The sequence below is a fragment of the Cotesia typhae genome, unplaced genomic scaffold, assembly GCF_013202065.1.
Source record: "Cotesia typhae breed Kobodo isofemale line unplaced genomic scaffold, CoteBio_Ctyphae contig_48, whole genome shotgun sequence".
Lineage (NCBI taxonomy): Eukaryota > Metazoa > Arthropoda > Insecta > Hymenoptera > Braconidae > Cotesia > Cotesia typhae.
In genome coordinates this window covers 2,324,658-2,346,547 of record NW_027423756.1, presented here as the reverse complement: position 1 = coordinate 2,346,547, position 21,890 = coordinate 2,324,658, and the positions used below count along the sequence as shown (strand labels likewise).

The 21,890-nt window shown below is 31.3% G+C and overlaps 1 protein-coding gene across 7 annotated transcripts; it reads right to left on the bottom strand.

Annotated features, from left to right (window-relative positions):
* Positions 1-4,273: 4,273 nt before the first annotated feature.
* LOC141529517 (transmembrane protein 245) lies at positions 4,274-21,800 on the bottom strand. 7 transcript variants are annotated; one of them, XR_012479604.1, is made up of 8 exons: positions 19,448-21,800; positions 18,411-19,376; positions 17,974-18,337; positions 17,706-17,890; positions 17,535-17,635; positions 16,060-16,328; positions 15,797-15,919; positions 14,024-15,738 (listed from the first exon to the last, which is right to left on the bottom strand). XR_012479604.1 is itself a non-coding variant. In XM_074246086.1 (7 exons), exons 1-7 carry the CDS (start codon positions 19,961-19,963, stop codon positions 4,299-4,301), a joined length of 2,640 nt encoding a protein of 879 aa, XP_074102187.1. In that variant the 5' UTR covers positions 19,964-20,775; the 3' UTR covers positions 4,274-4,298. The 7 variants fall into 7 exon arrangements, 4 of the variants coding, with proteins under 4 accessions (XP_074102187.1, XP_074102188.1, XP_074102190.1 ...); XM_074246086.1 differs by lacking the exons at positions 14,024-15,738; positions 15,797-15,919; positions 16,060-16,328 and adding exons at positions 4,274-4,503; positions 4,592-4,894 and having other exon boundaries at positions 19,448-20,775; XR_012479602.1 differs by having other exon boundaries at positions 15,797-16,328.
* Positions 21,801-21,890: the final 90 nt, after the last annotated feature.

Genomic DNA, 21,890 nt, shown 5'->3' with positions numbered 1-21,890 from the left:
AACATCTAAGAAAATTCATTAAATTAATTTTTCAATAATTAACTGAGTAAAATTGATTAACTTTTGTTATTGAGAAAAATAGATAAAATTTTTTGTTCGTGAAATTTTCGTCAAGCGTCAGTTTTGTGTCGCAAAAATTCCAATACCCAAGGTCAAGCAAAGACTTGACTAGCGAATGTTCTAGCAATTGAAATTGACTATTTCGACTCGTGTCGAATTTTTATAAGTTATAAAACGAGTAGAAAATTATTGATAATATTTTATATCAAGAATTAATTATTAAGAATTCTATATTGAGAATTAATTATCGAGGATAATATAGAGTGGAAAATTATTGGGAATATTATATTATAAAATTATTCCGTCAAGTGTGAATTTAATAATTTTGGGATTAAGTCCGTGAAGTAGTCAAATTGAAATTACTGAAACTTGATAATTATCGGCGTGGACATTAAGTCCAAGAAATCAGTTATCTGAGTCAAAATTGTCATAGTAAAAGTTTAATCAGAATTAGTTAATTAAACTTATGTTAAAAATTTTGAAGTGATTGTAAAGGTTTATATTGTGATTAAGTTAATTCAAGGCATTAAGCCTCTGGTTCTATAGAGATTAGTTCAAGGTTAATTGAAGTTAATTGTTAAATTGGAATTATTGTTTTTGCCGAATACTAATGATTGAATAATTTGGAAAATTATTGTAATTAGATTAAAATCCTTTTTTTTAAATTAAAATTGTAAAATTAATTAAGCGAAGTGTGGGTTATGTGTGTGAAGAATTGTATGGGTTATGCGTGATAGAGAGTGTTAATAGTGTTTAGTGCGGTAGTCCTGTGGACTTAGTTTTAAGTTAAAAGTGTGTAAAGTTAGTTCGTTTTGGTAGTCCGGTGGACTTGTAATTTTAAGCTTAGTTTTAGGTCAGGTGTGGGAGACCGTTCGTTAGAAAAAGCCCAGTAGTTTTAAGCAGGTGTGGGAGACCGTTCGTTCAAAAAAGCCCATTAGTTTTACGCAGGTGTGGGAGACCGTTCGTTAAGAAAAGCCCATCTAGTTTTAAGCAGGTGTGGGAGACCGTTCGTTCAAAAAAAGCCCGTCTAGTCATCGTATCGTCGTTGGAAGGTTCGTTGTAAATATCGTTTATTTCGCAGTTGTTCTCCGCTTCGTTAGATTATAAGTGTGTGAGTGAGCGCTTAAATTTGTTAAGTTTGTTAAATTTTTATTGTTAATAAATATCGATATATTGTTAATTAAGATTTTATTATTCAACAGCACCTTCCTCCACTCTCTCTACCCTCAGATAAGTTTTCTCAGCTCTGGACCGGTTCCAGGAACCGTGATTAAAAATCCTGGTGGCGCCCTGATAATTTTTATTGTTGTTAGTTTTGTTTAGTTATTTAAAAAATTGATTAGGGGCTAACCTGAACAGGTAAAACTGTTACAATATATATATATATATATATATATATATATATATATATATATATATATATATATATATATATATATATATATAATAATATGGCCGATTGGCTCAGTCCTCGTCGTTGAGCCAACGGGTCCAAAATAATTGGCTTACCTGTTCGTCGGGGTTATTTGGACGCCAGGAACAGTTCAGGATGTTCCAATCCTCAAACAAACTAAATCGAAAACTTAACAATAAACTAGCTCTACTCAGGGCGGCGGGTTCCTAAAGGAAAAAAAAAAACAAACGAAGAAATTCCGAAACAAAAATAACCATTTATTCAATCAAATAATAATAATCGGTTGGACGAACAATCAGTTCATTAAACAAAACCAAAATAATATTCGTAATCACTTCAGATAATAATCAATAACAAAATCAACGTATTACTCGTAAACACATCAAAACAATACTCGCAAACAAATCAAAATAATAATCGTATCAATAACAACCAAAACGTACTTATAATAATCGCTCAGCAGAGTTATTATTTCTAAAATAATATTTAGTTAATTCCAACTAACTAAACATGTCTCGGCGACATGACTCATCGATTCACAATCGGATCAAACAATTCTATCGTCGACGACGAAACAGAAGAAGCGATAATCCGCTTAAGAATGCGACGCTCAAGCGATACGAGTATAGCAACGCGAGCTCGAGAACGAAACGGAATATAAAACTCAATAACAAAACTTTCACACTGCACTATTTTACAGGGAAAACGGTACTCTAGGTACCTCGTGGGACGTCATCTACGAGGTAGTTCTGGTTGTTCACCGAGCAACTCACCAACTGAACTTCTCAGTTACAAACACAATCAAACAATACTCGTGTCCCACGAGTTATCTATCCTGACGCAAGCCACTTACCCTGGTATCCTCGTCGATGGTTGGTGGTCCAGGTCCAGGTAGTCGAACAGTCGTCGTATCGGGTCGTGTCGTGCCTCGGCGAAGGCTTGGTCGGATCGCGTCGAATAAATTTAATTATGGCCAGCACGTGGTCAGCGATTATAACAATTCTTTCACAACTAATTGCGTTAACAGTTGACACAGCAGTTTCAACTTTAACGAACAATTCGAAATTCAATTAAACAATCAATTAGCAATAAACAGCGTTAATACTCGGCGTATTAATTAACAAACAAATCAGCGATACAATAAGCGAATAAGAGTTTTGAGCTAGGCTCCAAAACGCGTGCGATTCCGACCAAGGCAGTATCCAGAAGACAGTTTGTTTCACAAACTAATGGTCGGCTTCTTCTTCTTCTCTTTGTCCCGTTCTTCGTTACTCTATTGACGGTCTCGGGCCCAAAGATGGCGGCAATAATACAAGTGATCGATGTTGACAGGCAATTGATACTCTCTATGGCGGCGGTGACGATGCTCGACGATGCTCTCGATGATCTTCTCGGGCTCGTGGCATGCGTCAGGGACAGTTTAGACTTAAAATTAACTTACAATTAAATCTTAAATCTAAATTCAAATTGTCGCGCTCTCGAGCTGCGGACTTCTGAATACTGTTTCAGTATCCGGCGAGGGCGACACGGTCGCGGCGAATCAACAAAAACAACGAAATTTTTCAAATTAAACAAATTAAAAATTAATCAAAATTAAACAAGGGGAATGAAATTCCCCATGTTACAATATATATATATATATATATATATATATATATATATATATATATATATATATATATATATATAAATGGAATTCTACTGACGAAAACATTTATTTAAAAATAGTAATTAAACTATTTGACCTTTAAAATTTTAATACAACTTGTATAATATTGTTATAATTCCATTTTAAAAAAAAAAGTCAGTTTGTCAAATTTTGTAGAATATGACGTATTAGTATATGGCAGTATCGATTTATAAACTTTCGAACCAATACTATTTTTGAGCTATACTCGACTAGTTGATGATATTATAGCAAAATTCTGACTTGATTTTGACATGAGGGCCAATGCAATAGATAGATTTCGATGAATTCTACCTAATAATGCCACATATTCTCTAAATGCTGGAGAGTTTTTGATGAACAATCGCCATCATTAATGCCTGGACATGAAATAAGTAAGTTGTAACCAATTCTAATCCAGGTATTAATGATGGCGATTGAACATATATCCCTATAAGACCGAAAAACAATGTTACTTACGGTTTGAAGCTTTTATTTAAAGAAAAACAGCGACAAAAAAATTTTAATTTTATCGATTAAATTTCGTGTCTCTTATTATATGAATAAAATACTTTTCAAAAAATATATTAGTTTATTAGATTACCGTTTTTAGCGGCATGATGGCCGAGCGGGCTATGTCATTATCCCGTTAGTTCGGTCGCACATTATGCCGTGAGGCGAGGGTTCGAGCCCCGACGGTTATTAGAATAGTTCCAACACCAACCGTCGGGGGTCGCTCCGGTAGCCGAACTGTACTGGCATGGGTTTTCTCTGTGGTTTCCCCATCGCCACTATTCCAACAACCGATCGAAAGGGGTGAGGAATAGGGTAAATGCAGTACAGAAAGCACAAGTCAGTCCACAGCCGCATGGAGAGTAATGAAAGAAATGTGCAAGAATAATATATTGATAATTGAAAGAGAGAGCAGACATGTTGATAATAAAAAGTGGAGAACATATTGGAATATGTTGATAATAAAAGCGGATGAGGGTTGAAAGATTGTGTTGATTATATAAAAAAGCGAAGAGCATGCGATGATAATAGAGAGAAAAACTATATGTGGAAACGCTGAGACAATCAGCCTTGTAAAAACCAGAATTGGTATACAAGTAAAACTCATAATAATAAATAGATTACCGTTTTTGGTTTATTTTATTTTTAAGGTGTACATCGCTCAGTACGATTAATTTGATGCTGTAATGAGTCTAACGTTTCTTCAGAAATAGAATGGACGTATCGGCGACTTAAATTTATAGCTACCATAATGCAACAAAGAAGAAGAGGACCAAAAATAGCTCCTTCAACCCCTAAACAAAAAATTCCTCCAGCTATTGATAATCCTGTTAAATACGGATGTCCTGCACTGTTTAACAAAAAAAAAAAAAAACATTAAAATAATATACGTTATATAGTCAATACAAAATCAAGATTTGCTTAATAAATTTTCTCACCCCTTAATTTCCTTATAAAAATCAGTAATCACTATATTATAAGGCAAAAAATGAAATATGAAAAATAGAATAGAAACTATTGGTTTTCGGGTAAACCAAAGTTCAATCGTGGCAGGAATACAAGCTAAATATGCATCTAGAAATGGCACTGCTGCTAACATAGCAGCAAAGGCTGATGGTAAATAGATGATTTTTACATAAAATAAGTTATGAATAAACCATGTCCACAAGCCAAAAAATGACGCTAGCTTAAAAGTTGCAGCGAAAACTTCAATGACAGCTTCTTGAAGTGCTACTGCAAACCTGTAAAATTTCAAAAATTGATTATATCATCACATGTTATATATAGTATAATTACTAATTATTTGTAAAAGCTGACGGATTTTCATGGGGCTCGTTTTTAAAGTTTTTTTTTTTTTTTTTTTTTTTTTTTTTTTCAAGAACCTATAAAGATCTAATTTGTAAAGCTTCCCGGATAAAAAAAGTTATATATAATACCATATATAATTATGAAAAATTGACCTATATAATTATATATAACAATATGAAATTATATAGAATGATTTCCATAGAAAAAAAAACCGTCACACGGGAACCGAACCTGGGACCTGACGCTTAAAAGACTAATTCATTACCTGTTTACCTATGAGACAAACTTGAATTACAGGGTTTTTACAACTAAAAGTAATGCAAATCGTATACATGATCGATGCGTAATGAACAAAATTTTTTATTTTGTTTATAAATTATTAATTATCAATATACACTGATAGAAAGATTTATTGAATATTAATAAATTAATTTATTCGAAGACAATTATTTAATTAGTTAAATTTTAATAAATCCTCTAAATTAAAATACATGAAAGTCTTGAAATTAATAACTTAAAAATTATTCAAAATGTACAAATGCTTAAATGTAAGATAGAAGAAACTAATCATGATGAACAAGCTCGAGAGTTACAAATTTATTCGTTGTTGGGAAATCCAATTAATTATGGAGCCCACGAAAATGATCGCTTTTTGATTTTATTCGAAGGTTTTCTTGATGAGAACTTGAATATTTATGCTCGAGCAAATATTTTTCAGGAAGTATACACATCAACATCATACAAAACTATTAAAACAAATAGTTATACAATTGAAATAAGAAATTTTGATAATTATTGTGTATATGGAATGATAACATTTTTTTTTAAATAGAAAATGAATTATATTTTATATTTGAACGGTTAAAAGTAGAAAATAATAAAATTATGATTCATTCAAAAATTCAAGTGACGGTAAAACATATTTTACATATGATAGAATTAGGTGAATCATTGTTAATTAAACTAAGAGATGTAAAAAGTGTTTTCCAGCTAGTAAGAGTAGGTAACTATGTATGTAAAAGACCAAATAAATCGAAAGAATTTGGTAATATTGTTTTAAAATTCAATTTTACTAAAAAACAAAATTATTGTACTTTGTGTAGAATGGCACAATAAAATTAAATCAAAATTTCATAATTCTGTATGTATAATAAATTAAGCTCTACCTTCTTACATGAATATTTATTTATAACTTGTGATTATAGTATTCTATAAAAATCAGATGAAGTTAATTACGTAGTTAATAAATATAAATATAAGAATTATAAGCAACTAACGATTCAATATAAATAATTCATGTCAAGTTATATATAAATTATATGTACTTATATATAGCTATATATAAATTATATATAATCTTCAAAACAAACACATGTAAAGACATATACTTATACAGTCAAAACCGGATATAACGACATTGAAGGGACCGTATACTTCGGACGTTATGTCCGATAGTTGTTATAAGCAATATACACATATTATACACAAATTATACACATTACACACACAAGTACACATATTATACACACAAGTACATAGTCATAAAAATAAGTTTATTAATGAAAAAAATAAAGTTCCTACAATACAGTTTACAGAATTCACTTAGTTTTTAAAGTAATCGGTCATTTTAGTCTGTTTTTTTGTAAGCTGAGTCTCAAAAATATTTTGGATTTTACGTTTCATTGTTGTCAAGGTATCATCAGTACTTGAATTGTCGTCAAAGGCAACAAATTTTTGTAAAACTGTTATAGTATTAAGAGCCTCGTATATTGTTGTTGGTTGAAACTGCTCTAGACAGTCTTGCTGGTCTTCATTTTCTTCGTCAGCGTTACGATTGTTACTTTCAGCTTCTGCAAGAATATCTTCCTCAGTAGCTAAGGCGCACACGGCAACATTGTCATCTATTCCAATAAAATCCTCTATTTCAAACCTTGGTTCTGTAGCAGTAGATCTGTGCAACTGAGCAACCAACTGAGCTAGTGGTACGTTGTTATCTTCATCTGTAGGAGATTGTATCATTCTCGCTAGCGAAATATCATCATCGTCCACTGCTTGCGATAAAGAAAGATCTTTAAAACCTGCATGGCGAAAGCAGTTGGCTATAGTGGTCTGTTTGACGTTTTCCCAAGCTTCTGATATCATTAGAATTGCATCTAGAACGCTAAGACTTTTTTTACCTTCACTGGTTTCAATATTCTGAAGCATTTGTAGTACTTGAAGCTTTCTGTACTGTGATTTTAAAGATTTTATCACTCCTTAATCCATGGGCTGTAAAACAGAGGTGACATTGGGTGGTAAAAATAGAAGTTTTATGCATTTTAGATTGGAGACTACAGGGTGAGCGGGACAATTGTCTACTAGGAGAAGAATTTTTTTTCCTCCAGATTTCAATTCTGCATCCCAGGACCGCAGCCATTTTTCAAAAATTAGCGATGTCATCCAGGACCTAGTGTTGTTTTCATATGTTACAGGCAACGAGTGAATGTTCTTAAAGCAACGTGGTTTTTTAGCTTTTCCTATCACTAAAAGTTTTTTTTTACACGATCCAGTCATATTCGCAGCAACCAATACTGTAATCCTTGTTTTAGACAACTTTCCACCCTTGCATTGCTCACCTTTTAATTTAAGTGTCTTGTCAGGGGTTAAATTATAAAACAATCCAGTTTCATCCGCATTAAAGATTTCTTCTGGTTTGTATCCTTCGCAGATTGCAGGCCACTTATGAGAAAGCCACTCTTCAGTCACACCTTCAGGAACGCCAGCCGCCTCCCCGCAAACTTTTCCTGACACAATATTATGACGAGCACGGAAACGTTGCACCCAAGACGACGAGCACTCAAAATTTTCCTTCCCCATAAGACGAGCGAAGTCGTTGGCTTTTTGTTGCAGGATCGGACCACATATTGGAACATTATTTGCCCTCTGATGTTTAAACCAAGTTAATAAAGCCTCTTCCATAACTTGATGTTCAGATGTCCTCGATCGTTTAATTTTCAAAGAGTTGTTCTCGAAAAGAGTTTTTATTTTATCTCTATCCTTCCAAATCGTTGATATCGTAGAGTGTGAGACTCCACATTCTTTTGCAATTTCACTATTTGACTCGCCATTTTGTAATCTCCATATAATATGTGATTTTTCTTCAATACTAAAGCCTTTCCTTTTTCTTTTTTGCGACATAGTAACGCGTAAATACAAAATCTAATACAAAAGTTTTAAAATCAACCTGTAATTCACGCGGTCAACTATCGCACTGAATAAGTTATAAAACATGAATGGTCAAACGGCAAAGAGTGGGAAATCGGTTCGGATAAGGTAGAAGAATAATCCTTCTTAGGCTTAATAATAAGCCGATAGCAAAATATTCTTTCATATTATTTGTATAAAGCTGAAAATTGTTCGTAATGTTTTGTTTTGCTGGAATAGGTACACGTTTGGTCGTTATAACCGATAAATATCGATAAAGTTTCGTCATTTAAACGTCGTTTTAAGCGATATGTCGCTGTATCCGATGTCGTCATAGGCGGTATGTGTACTTATTAGTTGATATAGAGATTCGGCCGGGACCTTGCCATTCGGTTGTTATAACCGATCTGTCGTTATAAACGATGTCGTTATATTCGGTTTCGACTGTATATACACGGAAAGAAAACTGTATGAAAAATTACGGTAAAAACATCGTAATTTTTAGTATAGAATATTGTAATGCCGGACCTAAACTCAAACATCGTAATTTTTACGATACAGTATCGTAAATTTCTATCACTTAAATTAAAAAGAAGCTTAGGTTACCGAAAAAAACAATTCTGCATCACCGAGGAATCGAACCCGGAGACCTCTCCGCCACAAGTCCAAGGTTTATCCCCTCACGCTATCAGAGGCATATCTGAATTTTATGTTCAGTCACATAATAAGACCCTCCATACAGTAATTGGTCAAGGGGAAGGGGAAAGGGTGGCGGCGCCGCAAACTACTGGACTCTGTCTTTCTTTTATTAAAACATATAGTATGCGTCCTTATTCACTTGCTCTTACAGAAAAAAAATTTACTAAATAACATCGTAATTTTCAATAATTCAAATTGTATTCTGTAGACGGCAGCATCGTAAAAATCAAGATACTAAAAGTATAGTCCTGGATTATGATATTACTATTGTAATTTATCATATAATTTTTTTTCCGTGTACACTTACATATACACTTATACAGGGTGTCTCTGAAGTGGCGGGAGTAATTGTTGGGGTCGATAGAGAAAAAAATACTGAATCGAAAGTTCCTGAGCCAAAAATTTTTTTGGGCCATAGAATTTGAGTTATGAATTAAAAACGATAGCCAATCAGAAGCGCGCTATTCGAGAAATGAAAATGAGCGGGGAAGTAGAGGAGACGCGAGAGTGAGATGCTGCAATAGCAGCTTACTCGCTCACACAAAGCCGAGCATGAGAGGGGATTGTGACGCTATGAGCCGAGTACGTAAGTGTGAATGAGTGGATGTATGAGGTCGCAAGCGGACGGCTTAATGTATGAGTGTGTGTCCGTGTATCGCAGCATTATTGGAGGCGTTGTAACGCTGAATTAAAGCTAACCGGGTACTCTAAGACAGAGGAAAAAATTTTAATTTTTATTTTTATTCGAAAAAAATTTAATAAAAAAAAAAAAAAGGCCCAAGATTTAACCAGACCCACAGAAACGGAGAGTAAATTTTTAATTCTCATTTATTTTGCTGGGGATTATTTTCAAATACAAAAAAAAAAAAGGCTAAGATTCAACTGGAATCTTAATTGCTTAATAAAAGGAGTAAAGTGTAATGATGTGAATGCAAACTAATAACATTAAAGTCAAGTTATCCTTGAACTGCCGAAACACCTGTAGATTTTTTTGAAATGATTTCTTTGCTAAGAAAAAGGGAAACTAAAATATCAAAATTACTAAAACGTGAATGCCATTTCTTTTTCATATTTTCTTCGACATTTTACCTGTCAGTGAATAAAAAGAATATTTAAATTGAAATATCAAAATTATAAGGACTTGAATTCAATGTTTTGTTAATTTATCATTTGACATTTTACCTATCAATTAAGTGATAAATAATTTAAATTAAAATATCAAAATTATCAGGGCTTGGGTGCGATTACTACTTAATTTGATACTTGGGATTTTACCCGTCAATTCATTAGAAATTTATTTCAATTATAAGATCAAAATTATGAGAACATGAGTGCGATTTATTTTTAATTTATTATTCAGGATTTTAACAGTCAATTGATTGATAAACAACTTTAATTAAAATATCAAAATTATCAGGACCTGAGTTCAATTTTTTTTTTTTAATTTATTATTTATTTACCTGTCAATTAATTAAAAAATAATTTTTATAAAAATATCAAAATTGTTCGGACTTGAGTTCAATTTTTTTCTTAATTTATAATTTGACATTCTACCTGTTAATTCACCGATAGATAATTCTAATAAAAATATCAAAATTATTCGGACTTGAGTTCAATTTTTTCTTAATTTATAATTTGACACTCTACCTGTTAATTCACTGATAGATAATTCTAATAAAAATATCAAAATTATTCGGACTTGAGTTCAATTTTTTTCTTAATTTATAATTTGACATTCTACCTGTTAATTCACTGATAGATAATTCTATTAAAAATATCAAAATTATTCGGACTTGAGTTCAATTTTTTTTTAATTTATCATTTGACATTTCGCTTGTTGATTAAGTGATTAATAATTTTAATAATAATATCAAAATTATCAGGACTCGAGAGCGATTTTTTTAGTATATTTTTTTACATTTTACCTGTCAATTAACTGATAAATAATTTCAATTAAAATATCAAAATTATTCGGACTTGAGTTCAATTTTTTTTTTTAATTTATTAGTTGACATTTTACCTGTTAATTAACTGATAAATAATTTTAATAAAAATATCAAAATTATCAGGACTCGAGAGCGATTTTTTTCAATTCCTTATTTGACATTTTACCTGTCAATTAATTAAAAAATAATTTTAATTAAAATATCAAAATTATTGGGACTTGAGTTCAATGTTTGTTTTAATTTATTTTTGACATTTTACCTGACGATTAATTGAAAAATTATTTTACAGAATAATTCCCAGCAAAATAAATGAGAAATGAAAGTTTTCCATCCGTTTGGTTGGGTCCGATCGAGTCTTGGGAATTTTCTTCGTTTTTAAAAATAATTTCCACCAAATTAAGTAAGTAATAAAAATTTTTATCCGTTTGTTTGGGTCCGGTTGAGACTTGGGCCCATTTATTTTTTTATAATAATTTTGTTGATTGAAAATTAATAATAAAATTTTTCAATCATTTTTTCTTGCTCCAGTCGAGATTGGGCTCTTTTTTAAAGAAAAATAATTTTGCTGATTAAAAATAAAAAATAAAATTTTTTCATCCATCTCTTTTTGGATTCCAGTTGAATCTTAGCCTTTTTTTTTTTTTTGTATTTGAAAATAATCCCCAGCAAAATAAATGAGAATTAAAAATTTACTCTCCGTTTCTGTGGGTCTGGTTAAATCTTGGGCCTTTTTATTTTTTTATTAAATTTTTTCGAATAAAAATAAAAATTAAAATTTTTCCTCTGTCTTAGAGTACCCGGTTAGCTTTAATTCAGCGTTACAACGCCTCCAATAATGCTGCGATACACGGACACACACTCATACATTAAGCCGTCCGCTTGCGACCTCATACATCCACTCATTCACACTTACGTACTCGGCTCATAGCGTCACAATCCCCTCTCATGCTCGGCTTTGTGTGAGCGAGTAAGCTGCTATTGCAGCATCTCACTCTCGCGTCTCCTCTACTTCCCCGCTCATTTTCATTTCTCGAATAGCGCGCTTCTGATTGGCTATCGTTTTTAATTCATAACTCAAATTCTATGGCCCAAAAAAATTTTTGGCTCAGGAACTTTCGATTCAGTATTTTTTTCTCTATCGACCCCAACAATTACTCCCGCCACTTCAGAGACACCCTGTATATGGGGCATTCCATGCCAAATCACCGAGTCATTTTTTCGACCCCTTTCGATTTGGCTAAAAATTTGGTATTATTTTCTACCTTACCAATAACATCTTTCTGAATTTTTTCAGATTTTTTTACCCAACCCAAAAAAAGTTACGAATTTAAAAAAAAACGCTCTTTTTATTTCAAATTGCTATAACTTTGACACAAATTGATCTTTTGGCACTTTTTTTTGTTTATTATTGTTTTTAAATGTAGTTTTTAGAAAAAAATTTTCAGAAGTAAAGAACAATAAAATATTTTAGTTTTTTCAAGAAAACCGTCATTTTTTCGAAGTTCGACACTTTGGATTTTCAATTTTTTTGTTTAAAAAAAAACTTCAACTAAAACCGTATTTAACCCCACTATTCCCATTTTGTGCCCACTTATTCTTCTAATTTTTTCTTCGATTGAAAAAAAAAAGTTTTTTCAAATTTTGCTTATTTTCTTAAACTTTGCACTAAAACGATTTTGGTTGGCTTTTATAACCTCAAAAGTAAAAAAAATTAAACTAAAAAAAAAATAAACTGTATTAATAAGAGTAAAATTATTTTTTCGAACTTCGAAAAAATGACGGTTTTCTTGAAAAAACTAAAATATTTTATTGTTCTTTATTTCCGAAATTTTTTTTGAATTTTTTTCTAAAAATTACATTTAAAAACAAGAATAAACAAAAAAAAAGTGCTAAAAGGTCAATTTGTGTCAAAGTTATAGCAATTTGAAATAAAAAGAGCGTTTTTTTTTTTAAATTCATATCTTTTTTTGGGTTGGGTAACAAAATCTGAAAAAAATCAGAAAAATGTTATTAGTAGGGTAGAAAATAATACCAAATTTTTAGCCAAATCGAAAGGGGTCGAAAAAAAAACTCGGTGATTTGGCATGGAATGCCCCATATAAATTATATATAATTGTATATAGTTTTATATAATTATATATAATCTTAAAAACAAACACATGGAAAGACATATAGTTATATATAAATTATATGTAATTATGTATAGTTTTGTATAATTATATATAATCTTAAAAACGAACATATGTAATGACATATAGTTATATATAAATTATATGAAATCATATATAGTTTATATATGGTTCTATAGAATTATATATAATTTGTTTATCCGGGTTTGTAAGAGGGATAACTGTGGAATTTTAAGAACATCTTTTGAACAAACATATTTTTATTGAACGTATTATTAAGAATTATTTTCAAAATGATACCCGCTCTAAGAACTCTTACAGTCACATAGTCTAAAAAATTGTATAAAATTAAAATTATATAAGATCTACAGGAAAACAATAACATTACCGTTCATTTAACGATTTAAAATTATAGCTTAGTTTACTATCTTCAATTGTTCAATCTATAATGTATATGTAAAATGCTTCGTTAGGATATGTTAAGCCAGGGTTTTCTCTATCACCACCAACTCTAATCAACTTTCCGTTGAAGTGGTAAATACCCCTTGGTCTCCAGATCATAGAAAGTTTGGTGGGTGTCCCTGATTAAAAAAAAGTATTGTGACAAAGAAAAAAGTATTGAAAAGTATTGGTTTTCTAGTCAATTCAATACTTTTCAATATTTTTTCCTTTGTCTCAATACTTTTTTTTTATTCGGGGGTAAGTGGGTGGTTGTGAGTGGCGAAAATCTGAAAAAACATATTTCTGTCCTCTTTTGACGCATCAGGACTTTTAAAAGTTCTCAAAATTTCCGTGATGAACTAAAAGGTTCCAAAATGTATAGAGCAGTTATTAACAATCTGAATTATTCCATAAATTTCTAGAAGTTTCTGGAATGTTTTAGAAAGATCGAGAAATTTCTAGAATGATTTAGAAAATTCTAAAATGAGTGCAAACTATTATTATCGACTTAGAATATTCGAGAATGTTCTAGAAATTTCCCGACCGATCTAGGAAATTCCAAAGTAAGTGTCCAGACTCATTATCCAGAACTAGACCAGATCATGGAGTAATAGGTCGGGGTCGTGAGAGATTGCTGAAAGGAACCAAAATTTAAACGCAGAAATTCGTTTTACAAAATTATTTATTCATCCAATCCTTTTACAATTGAAATAAAGGCCAATATAAAAATTAATAGAATTTTATAGAATATAACTCACTCACACCCCATTCTCATACGGTATATTTCGCGCTGTCCAGCTGGATCATCACATGGCTGCAGTGCTCACTGTCAGCTGGACTCTCACTCTACTCTATCTACTTCGCGCTGTCCCCTGGACCCTCACGATACTCTAACTTAGTTCACGTGGTCTCACGGACTCTCACATCACTGCGCTGGACCCTCACGTTACTGCACATGCTGTCCACACAGTGCATGCTGTCCCCCAAACCTTCACGTTACTTTAAGAGATCTACCCCGGAGCCAGACGGATATACCATGAAACCAAGGTAGACTTTTCACACACACACACACACACACACACACACACACACACACACACACACACACACACACACACACACACACACACACACACACACACACACACACACACACACACACACACACACACACACACACACACACACACACACACACACACACACACACACACACACACACACACACACACACACACACACACACACACACACACACACACACACACACTATATTTACCAATTCTAATAATAATAAATTTTCCGATTAATAAATTTTCCAATTTGGTTTCCTAATTAACATTTCTTAACTTCTGATTATCATCTTCTTTATTACTAAATTACTGCCGTGCTCTTAGCATTACTACAACAATAATTATCTAAATAAAAATTTCTAGTCATCTAGGATTAAATCGATTTCTTATGTCCGAGAATTTACTAAATAAATTTTTAATCCATTTATTTTAGTCCAAGTTAAATTAATTCCGATAATTAAGTATCCTTTAATATTGTCTGAGTAATTTCCATTTAATCCAAACTATTTCATTTAATCCATTTTAAAACCGTAAAATTTTACTGAATTTTATCTTCTTTGTAAACGTGAAATTATGAAAAAAGTTATTTCATTGTAAGCCGAGAGATTTTATTTTATTTTAAAATCAATTGACTTTAGTCTCGACCTTGCGTGTCCTCTACTCAGCGTTTTTCGCACGGGACAAAATGACTGATTGTCTCTCTCTCTCGGTCTTGCGTCTTCGTCACACAACTTTTGGTGATTTTTTTTTTTCGAATGAAATCTACAAATGTTTTATTCTCTACTCTAAACTAAATAATTTAAATTAATAATTTTACTGATTTTGATGATTATTTCCTGACTCTAGTTTTATTCTAGTTGTGGCAAATTACTAAATGTCGCACTGAATATTCTATTGAATTAATTTTAGTGTTGAATAAATTTTGTCTTAAATAATTTTAATTTAGTGGTTTACTCAATTTCATTTTTACTGGCTTAAGCCAAATTATTAATTGCATGATTACTAATAAATAATATTCTACACACGACATGAGAATCTGAGACTAATAATCCGAAATATGTTCCTGATATTATTAACCCAAACAGGCCTATGTGTAAAATAAGTAACCTGATTAAGACGAATTATTTTTCCTAAAAAAATCAATTAATAACCCGAAATAGGTCCTGGTATTATTAATTAATTTTTTTTATAATTTTCTACTTTTAATTCTAAATTTAATTTTAATTCGTACAATCTAGCGATTGTGACCGAACGCGAAATGGCGGTGACCTTCAGCCGATATGAGGCCTAGCTGACGCCGCAGACCCTAGAAATGAATCAGACATGATATTTGTACCTGGAGTTTTTACAATTTTTATCCGCACCCCTTCGGTGAGCTGCAGCTCCTCGTCTTCGGGTCCTGGTGTAAATTACCCTCGGTGAAGTATTCCCGACTTGGCGGCAAAAACTCTGGTCACCGTCACTCGCTCTTTGTATATTGATACAGCCTGTAACCGCAAACCAACATTAGGAATTATCAAACATTGAAATTAATTTACGCAAGCTGACATTGAGCTTAACAAGCAATAAATGAATTGAGTTTTATCGCTTCGTTCCACTTTAAGTCGAGCGAAATAAAAATAATTACCTTTGCTAGATGTTTTTGATGCTAGTAAATTTGAGTGTCTTCCAGTTAAACTGTTCGGTCAAAATAAATCTTCGGAATTTTGTCAGTGCGTTTCTTTCTTCACTCTACCTTCCCCACTCTCTCTTCGCGCCGGCGCTTCCACCTTGGGGACTTACTTACTACTTATAGCTAGAGGCGCGAGTACTTCGGAGCACAGCGCCCTGGGATCCGTCGATAAACTAATTGACGCGGGCCAGGAATCTCGTATTGATAATACGGGAACTGAAACACTCCGTTACAAGAAAGTTCTAGAAATTTCTCGATTGATCTAGAAAATTCTAAAAAAAGTTCAAACTATTACAATTGATCTAGATTTTTCTAGAAAATTGTAAAATGAGTAAAAACTATTGTTATCGATTTTGAATGTTCTAGAAAGTTCTAAAAATTTTTTGGATTGATTTAGAAAGTTCTAAAATAAGTACAAGCTATTATAATCGATTTAGAATAATCTAGAAAGATTTCAAAAATTTCTGGATTGATCTAAAAAGTTCCGAAATGTGTAAAACTGTGCGTATCGATCTGTTAAATTGTTAGCTTGTTCATTAATTTACTCTATTAGATATACTCTATGTACACCGTATATTTAATGGCGTATATATACTACGTTAATAAATGGATTCTTATATATTTGTTAGGCTGTTAAACGTGCGATTCATTTTAACATCATGAAATATTTCATTTTCAAATTTTAATATCATGAAATACTTTTGCAGGTTTCAAAGTACAGATAATATTCGATCTTTTATAATTTTGTCATCAAGATTCACATAGAGGTATATATAATTCTATAAATCTACATCTCTACAATCTAGAATAAAGTTGATTTTTGCAACAATTATTCTAAGTTAATTTTTACACAAAAAAAAAAAACAATTACATGTGTTGAACTTTGGATCTATCGAGCTTCATAAATAATCTTTTAGCATTTTTTTCACGCTTTTTTAAAAGCGCTAATAAATATTTTTTTTTTTAATGGAAATATTCCTTATGAGCAAAATGGTCGCATTTTTCTGAAGAACATGAAGTAAATATTTTTCAGAAGCTTTTAGCATTTCAAGATGAGCGTGAGTAAAATGCTCATAGCGTGAGTTATAACGAGTTAAAATTTTACTTTTAAAATAAATCATAAGAAAATATTTTCTTAATACTTCTCAAAAAATATCAGCACTTGGATTATCGCGGAATTAAAGGCATAAATACAAAAGACCGCGAGTTCGGAATTTTTTGGAGTCGTTTGTGTATCTTCGATAATTTACAGTATTCCGTAAAACGTTAGCGCGAAAAATGAGCAATTTTCTTATCATAGCAGTGAATGTTGCTGAAAAACTGTCGTAAATGATCTAGAATTTTTATGCTTCCAACTGATAACAAAGAAAACTAACTACTACCAACATATTATTATATGAAAACAGAAGAGGATATATTAAAATACTCACCGATAGAAGCTAATGGGACTAAAAATTGCAATGAACTCAATAGGTTTATAAGTGTATCCACTTGAACTAAGAAGATAGAATAATGTGGTAAAAAATACAACCTAAAAAAATAATTATTAATTTAACTTTAATTTCGAGCAGACTTATGCTATTAAATAGAATTATATTTACAGTGCTTAAACTAAAACTTAAAACAGCAGATCCACTGATGAAAACAACGGAAAGTAGTTCTGTTAAAATACTTAAAACTATTGATAAATTTCCTCTAATAATGCTCCACACAGAATCAAGAACAGACATTAAAATACCAACATTATCTTTAGCAAAATTTTGGATACTACTAATATTAAACATTTCTACAAAAAAAAAAAAAAAATTGAGTTAGAAATTGTGATACTGATTAATTGTTTAATAAAACTTTGACATCAAATGAACTTACGGCTTGGTGATTTTACGAAACTTTCTTTCAAGCTTTCCCACACTGAAAAAGCAGCATCAATATCTACTGATGGGCCAATTGTATCTGAATTATCGTGTGACATCATCCAAGCTTGATAAAGGCGATCCCACAATTCTAAAACTTTTCTCTCCATTATTTCAGCTTTAACTGGTTCTACATCTTTGGCAACATTTTTAAGGGCATGGGCAATAGCACTTCTACCGTATGTATAAGCATTATCTAAAACACTGTTAACAGAGTCTTCCCACTGTTCTGGTACCCAGTCAATATCAGGATTATGAACTAATGTCGAATTAATTATTTCTCCTGTTACTTGAATCAAATGTATGCCCTCCGCATAAATCTTATTGGTAAAAAATAAATTTAATTGCAATTAATTGTGACACATATTATAAAATGTAAATAATGTATCTTACTTGTATAATTATAAATATAGAAGCACAAACAGAAAATATCAATAGTAAGAAAATCACAGCAATTGTTGCAACTGCATCGACAGATCGTTTCAATATCTCCTTCATTTTTCCATCAATTATCATATAAATTTTATATAAACCTCTCACATGGGCTGGAATCAAAGCACTATGCCTTTCATAATACCACATTTTAAAAGATTGAATCATCTTATTTATATGGCGATAAGTAAAGCCCCAAAATTCAAAATACTTTCCTATTTTTTTACCAATATACCAAACTATTGGAACAGTCAGTATAGTTAATATCCATTTATGTTTCCACATTACCATTCCTACACACAAATAAAATGCTCCATACATGTATTTATTTGTATCGGCCTTATGATTTTCATGTTTTATTATATGTTTGCTAAATTTCCGCAAAAAATAACGTTCATGAATAGGTGTTTGACCGGTTGAAAAATTAGATTTATCATCTGATCTAAATTTTAACAAAATATCTTCTTTGCGATCCGTATCTAATGACATTGAACTTTTCAAAAATTGTAATGAATGCTTTTTTTTACTATGTTCAGAAGGTGATACTTTTATATCTTCAGCCACGACAGGAGTTGACGTACCATCAATGAAAGTTTTTTTATCTTGATCGTGTTTTTCATCAGTTTGTACAGAAGATTTATAAATTCCTTTACCAGTTAAAGCCAACTGTAGAGCTTCAGTAAAAGACAAAGATGTACCTTGAACTTCCTTATTATCTACAATAAGTACAACCTCATAGATAAAACCAATAATAAATAAAATTTGTAAAATACAAAATATTATGGTTTGATAAGTTCCTAATATATTCGATACGTAAAAGCTAAATACAAGCCAAATCGCAAGAGATGCGTGATTAAATAAAGTAGTATTGTCTTGACTCCAGTGGAAAAACAATATTATTAGATAACTTATGATACTCGTACTGATCTGCAAACAAATTAATTTAATTAATAATCTATTTTCATATTGTAGTAACTATTAATAATTATAAATTATACCAGATAGATATTACAGTTGGTGACAACTAAATATAAAAGTGAATTACTCAATTCAACAAAGCGCCATATAAGACATGTCATAACGTTGGGAGTGTACCAATATATTATAATAGCAAAACTACATGAAATTATGATAAGCTTCACATATTTAATATGTCCATAGAGGAAAGAACCAATACACTCAGAAATGGTGTCCATAATTTTTACAGGAACCATTGTGAAATTTATGAGTAATATCTCATAAAAATTTTCTGTTTCAGCAAACCAAGACTTTACAGAACTTGTAATGTATAATTTGAAAGGAAAAAGAACCGAACCACAAAGTAAAGCCCATATTAATGGTTTTACAAATGGTTGAAAAATCATGTAAAGTCCATATCCAGCAAAACAAACTAAGCATAGAAGGAACAACGCTACTGCATTGTAAATACTCTGCTTCAAAGCTTTTTCATGACCAACACTAAAGTTAGATAATACGTTCAATAAATTATCTATAGGAGTTCGGGGTACTTCCATATTACTAAATTTTTTGAATCCAACTTTTTTTTTAATTTATTTATCAAAACATTAACTTTTGGTTTAAGTATTACAAATAAAATTTAGAAAATTTAGTTATATTGAGATATCTTTTTAACTTTATCATCAACAAATATAATAGATAAACGTGTATCACTGGACATGATTGTTTTTCAATATTTTATTGTTCAGAAAACATCTATTTATATAAATACAAGTTCTTTTCGGTAATTGCATACATGATCACCTATAAAAATAGACTGTCAATACGTAGTAGTAACTAAATTGTTAAGACGTACTTAGTTGACGTTAAGGTTTTCTTAAATAGTTATGGGTCATTTGCCTCCATCTATTGTACAGAAATTCTTTCGCATGAGAAAATAACCAACTAAAATCGTAGAATCTTGAAATATTGAAATCGATCTGCCTGAACTGACCTCCACTCATTTAGCCCCTCATTATTAATTATTGTACTTTTTTTTTATCTTAATCGTTTGATGGTCGTTTGATAGGATATGATAGATTATTAAAATCATTTGATAGTTATTAGTTTATTTATGAAAAATTTTTATTAAATGAGTCAAAAAAATTTTTTTTGGCCCCTCGATTATGAAATTATTAAAAATTTTTTTTTTAATTAACTTATAAACGTTTGTTGGTTATTGATACATAAATAGTTTTATTCAAAGAGTGATATTTAATTAGTTATTAATTATTAATTCTATTCCACGACCCGTAGCGTAATTATCTTGTTGAGATTCCTAACATCGCCGCAAGAGTTATCTATTTTAGCGCGGTTTTTTCAAACTTTTATAGGTTTAGAAATAATAATAATAATAATAATAATGATAGTAATAATAATAAATAATTTTGAATTAATTCTAAAATAATTGCCTGCACACGTATTTAAAATTTATTTTGCTTCGGTAGATAATTTTTTAATCATTAATAAGTATTTGCGAAAATTTTATTGAGGTAATGATAGAATGTGAGCCTTATCTATCATATTTTAACTTGCTGAAATCGAAGTTTGCAATAATTTTTGCAAAGTCCTAGATCATCAATTATTCATAGCCATTTATTTGAGCATTCTTTTCAAACATATATTTCTGTGTATGCAATATTTCTTTATAAAACTATAGCCAAATATTGTAAAAGAATATAATTTTTTGCTCGACGGGCAGAAAGCGTCAACTTTCGGCCCGCTGCGCTAAACGAAATTGCACACTTCTCGGGAAGTAAATAAGAAAGCCTCAGATCACTCAGATCACTTTTTTCGGTTTTCTTTCGTTCACGATGTCCCTCGAACGAATCAACCGATTATGACCGACTTGATCGCGATCGACGTAGTTTTTCAAGGTTGAGAGCTGATTAGTTATTGAAATTGATAGGTATACTTGTTCAAAATTTATTTCAAAAAAACCATATTTAAAAAAAATTTTTATTGTAGTTTTTTTAAGATTTCTCAAAATCTATCGGTCTGAATCGATCCGAATTGTATACAAAAATCAGTAGTTTGGCAAGCCCCTTTCAAATGGCGTCAACTGCGATCAAATCGGTCGAACCGTTCAAAAGAAAAAGGGTATCACACACACACACACGCGCGCGCGCACACACTATAATCACGAAAACACTTGACAAAAACTCGACGAATACGCCAAAAAAATTTAACAGCAACTTCGAAAATATACGTCAAAAACGCTAAGAAAACTCCATAGCGACTCCGAAAAAACTCGTCATAAACTTCTCGAAAACTCCAATAATACACTTTTGTAACTCTGTGTCGTAATTGCACACAATACTCCTTGCATACACCTCTAAAACTCCGCGTAAACTCCGCTTTTACCCCGATTAAACTCCGAAAGGGAGTATACTCCATAATAACTCCGCGTAAACTCCGAGTTTACGCTGAGTCGTCGAAACCGCT

Bases quoted from the DNA above. Each gene is read 5' to 3' on its own strand.
- LOC141529517 (XM_074246086.1), bottom strand. From the start codon at position 19,963: ATGGAAGTACCCCGAACTCCTATAGATAATTTATTGAACGTATTATCT. The intron at 4,895-17,534 runs GTGAGTATTTTA...GAAATTTTACAG, and splicing joins AGTCCCATTAGCTTCTATCG to GTTTGCAGTAGCACTTCAAG. The intron at 4,504-4,591 runs GTGAGAAAATTT...TTTGTTAAACAG, and splicing joins TTTTATAAGGAAATTAAGGG to TGCAGGACATCCGTATTTAA.